Source organism: Aphanomyces astaci (assembly GCF_000520075.1).
Source record: "Aphanomyces astaci strain APO3 unplaced genomic scaffold supercont1.357, whole genome shotgun sequence".
Classification (NCBI taxonomy): domain Eukaryota; phylum Oomycota; class Saprolegniomycetes; order Saprolegniales; family Verrucalvaceae; genus Aphanomyces; species Aphanomyces astaci.
Window position 1 is genome coordinate 7,997 of NW_009798620.1, and position 1,544 is coordinate 9,540.

Consider the following 1,544-nt stretch of genomic DNA (forward strand, 5'->3'; position numbering starts at 1 on the left):
AACCGTCCAAGTTCCCTCCGGTCCAGGTCTCGTTTGACACGGTGGCGCCTGGCACCCCTTCGATTGTGCGCGGGTGGGGCCGTACGTCTTCGGGCGGAGCTTCTTCCGAAGTGCTGCTGGAAGTCGGCGTGAATTCCATCAGCAACGACCAATGCGCAAAGCTGTTGACCGGATTCACCGTGAACGAAGCCATGCTGTGTGCGGGCGGCAAGTTGGGCGAAGATTCGTGCCAAGGCGACTCTGGTGGACCATTGACGGTCGAATCGAACGGGTCTGTCAAGTTGGTGGGTGTGGTCAGCTGGGGCATCGGCTGTGCCCAGCAGGACAAGCCTGGCGTGTATAGTCGCATCTCCATCGCCCGCGACTTTATTGAACCCTTCATCACCACGTCCCCCACCGCTGTCCCTATCACCACCAAGCCTTCTGCCGCCCCCACTGTCTCCCCTGTTACCAGCAAGACCCCTACTGCGGCCCCGATTACCACGAACCCTACCGTGGCTCCTATCACCACTGCCAAAGTTCCTACGGTAGTCCCTACTGTCGCCCCTACGACTGCCTCGCCATCCAAGTGCAATGGTTGCTCTACGTGCTTCTACCCTACGCTGAACTACTGCTTCCCCCCTGCGTACACCAAAACGATCTGTGAATCGTACGCAAGCTTGGGAGCGTTCTGGTGCGGAAACTAGTTTAGCATGCGATGTGTCTGGCGTTTGAGAGAACGGTTATGTGTGAATAAAATTGTAAATGTACTGTACCGACTGGTTTTGCGTCGAGGGGGGTTGCATACCCGTAACGTTAAGTAGGTTGAAAGTGGTTCTTCACAATGTGAATGCACTTGGCTACTCCGGAGTACGTACCGGTAGTGCATCTTGCACTGGATTGTACCTTCCTCCACAAGTTGTCCATTGTGCAACCCTACTCCTAGACTTTCAACCATGACCTTCGACACTCCTTCTGAGTTTTCTATTGTTGGCATTTCCAATTCCACAGGTCTGTAAGTATTACTTTGAAGTATTAGTATTAATAGTACTAGTACTACAACAATATAACTTCATGCGGTTGCGCTGCGCTTGCAATAGCGTTACTGTAGTACTGTGCATACTTCGAAATAAGCTTGAAGAGTCGATGCATACAGTTGTTCCAAGCACATGGCAGTAATATGTCCAAGTGTCATGAACGATGGAAACCTGCCTTGCGATGCTCCATTCTAGTATACTGTACTAGTATGATCTAACACACAATTGTCTCATGAATATCAGTACTAGTAAACGCAGATGACGTCCAATAGTACATGCATACGATAACCATTCAGCCGAGTGCGACAGTACTCGGATTCATCACATCCATTAATCACCTCAGTCACGGTATATGGGTGGCCGGGTTTGATATACAGTCAACTCAGATGACCCATCATCGACTCATTCACAATCCTGACCGATGACTGTCTGAGTTCGGGCTGCTTTGATCTTTAGTTCAGACTTCATTTTTGAATTTGCCACTTGCCATGAACGTTCTGTTTGCCTTGTCTACTCTCTTCGCTGCCT

The 1,544-nt window shown here is 50.3% G+C and overlaps 2 protein-coding genes across 2 annotated transcripts in view; both read left to right on the top strand.

Moving 5' to 3' along the window:
- H257_19114 (hypothetical protein) overlaps window positions 1-686 on the top strand; it is a gene marked incomplete at both ends in the record, with an annotated part of 919 nt that extends 233 nt beyond the window's left edge. The window contains one exon of the mRNA XM_009848261.1: window positions 27-686. Within this exon, the coding sequence (XP_009846563.1) occupies window positions 27-686 (660 nt within the window). The remainder of the gene's footprint in view (window positions 1-26) is intronic.
- A 249-nt stretch (window positions 687-935) lies between these two features.
- The window catches only part of H257_19115 (hypothetical protein), a gene marked incomplete at both ends in the record, with an annotated part of 1,014 nt that continues 405 nt past the window's right edge, over window positions 936-1,544 (top strand). The window contains one exon of the mRNA XM_009848262.1: window positions 936-990. Within this exon, the coding sequence (XP_009846564.1) occupies window positions 936-990 (55 nt within the window). The remainder of the gene's footprint in view (window positions 991-1,544) is intronic.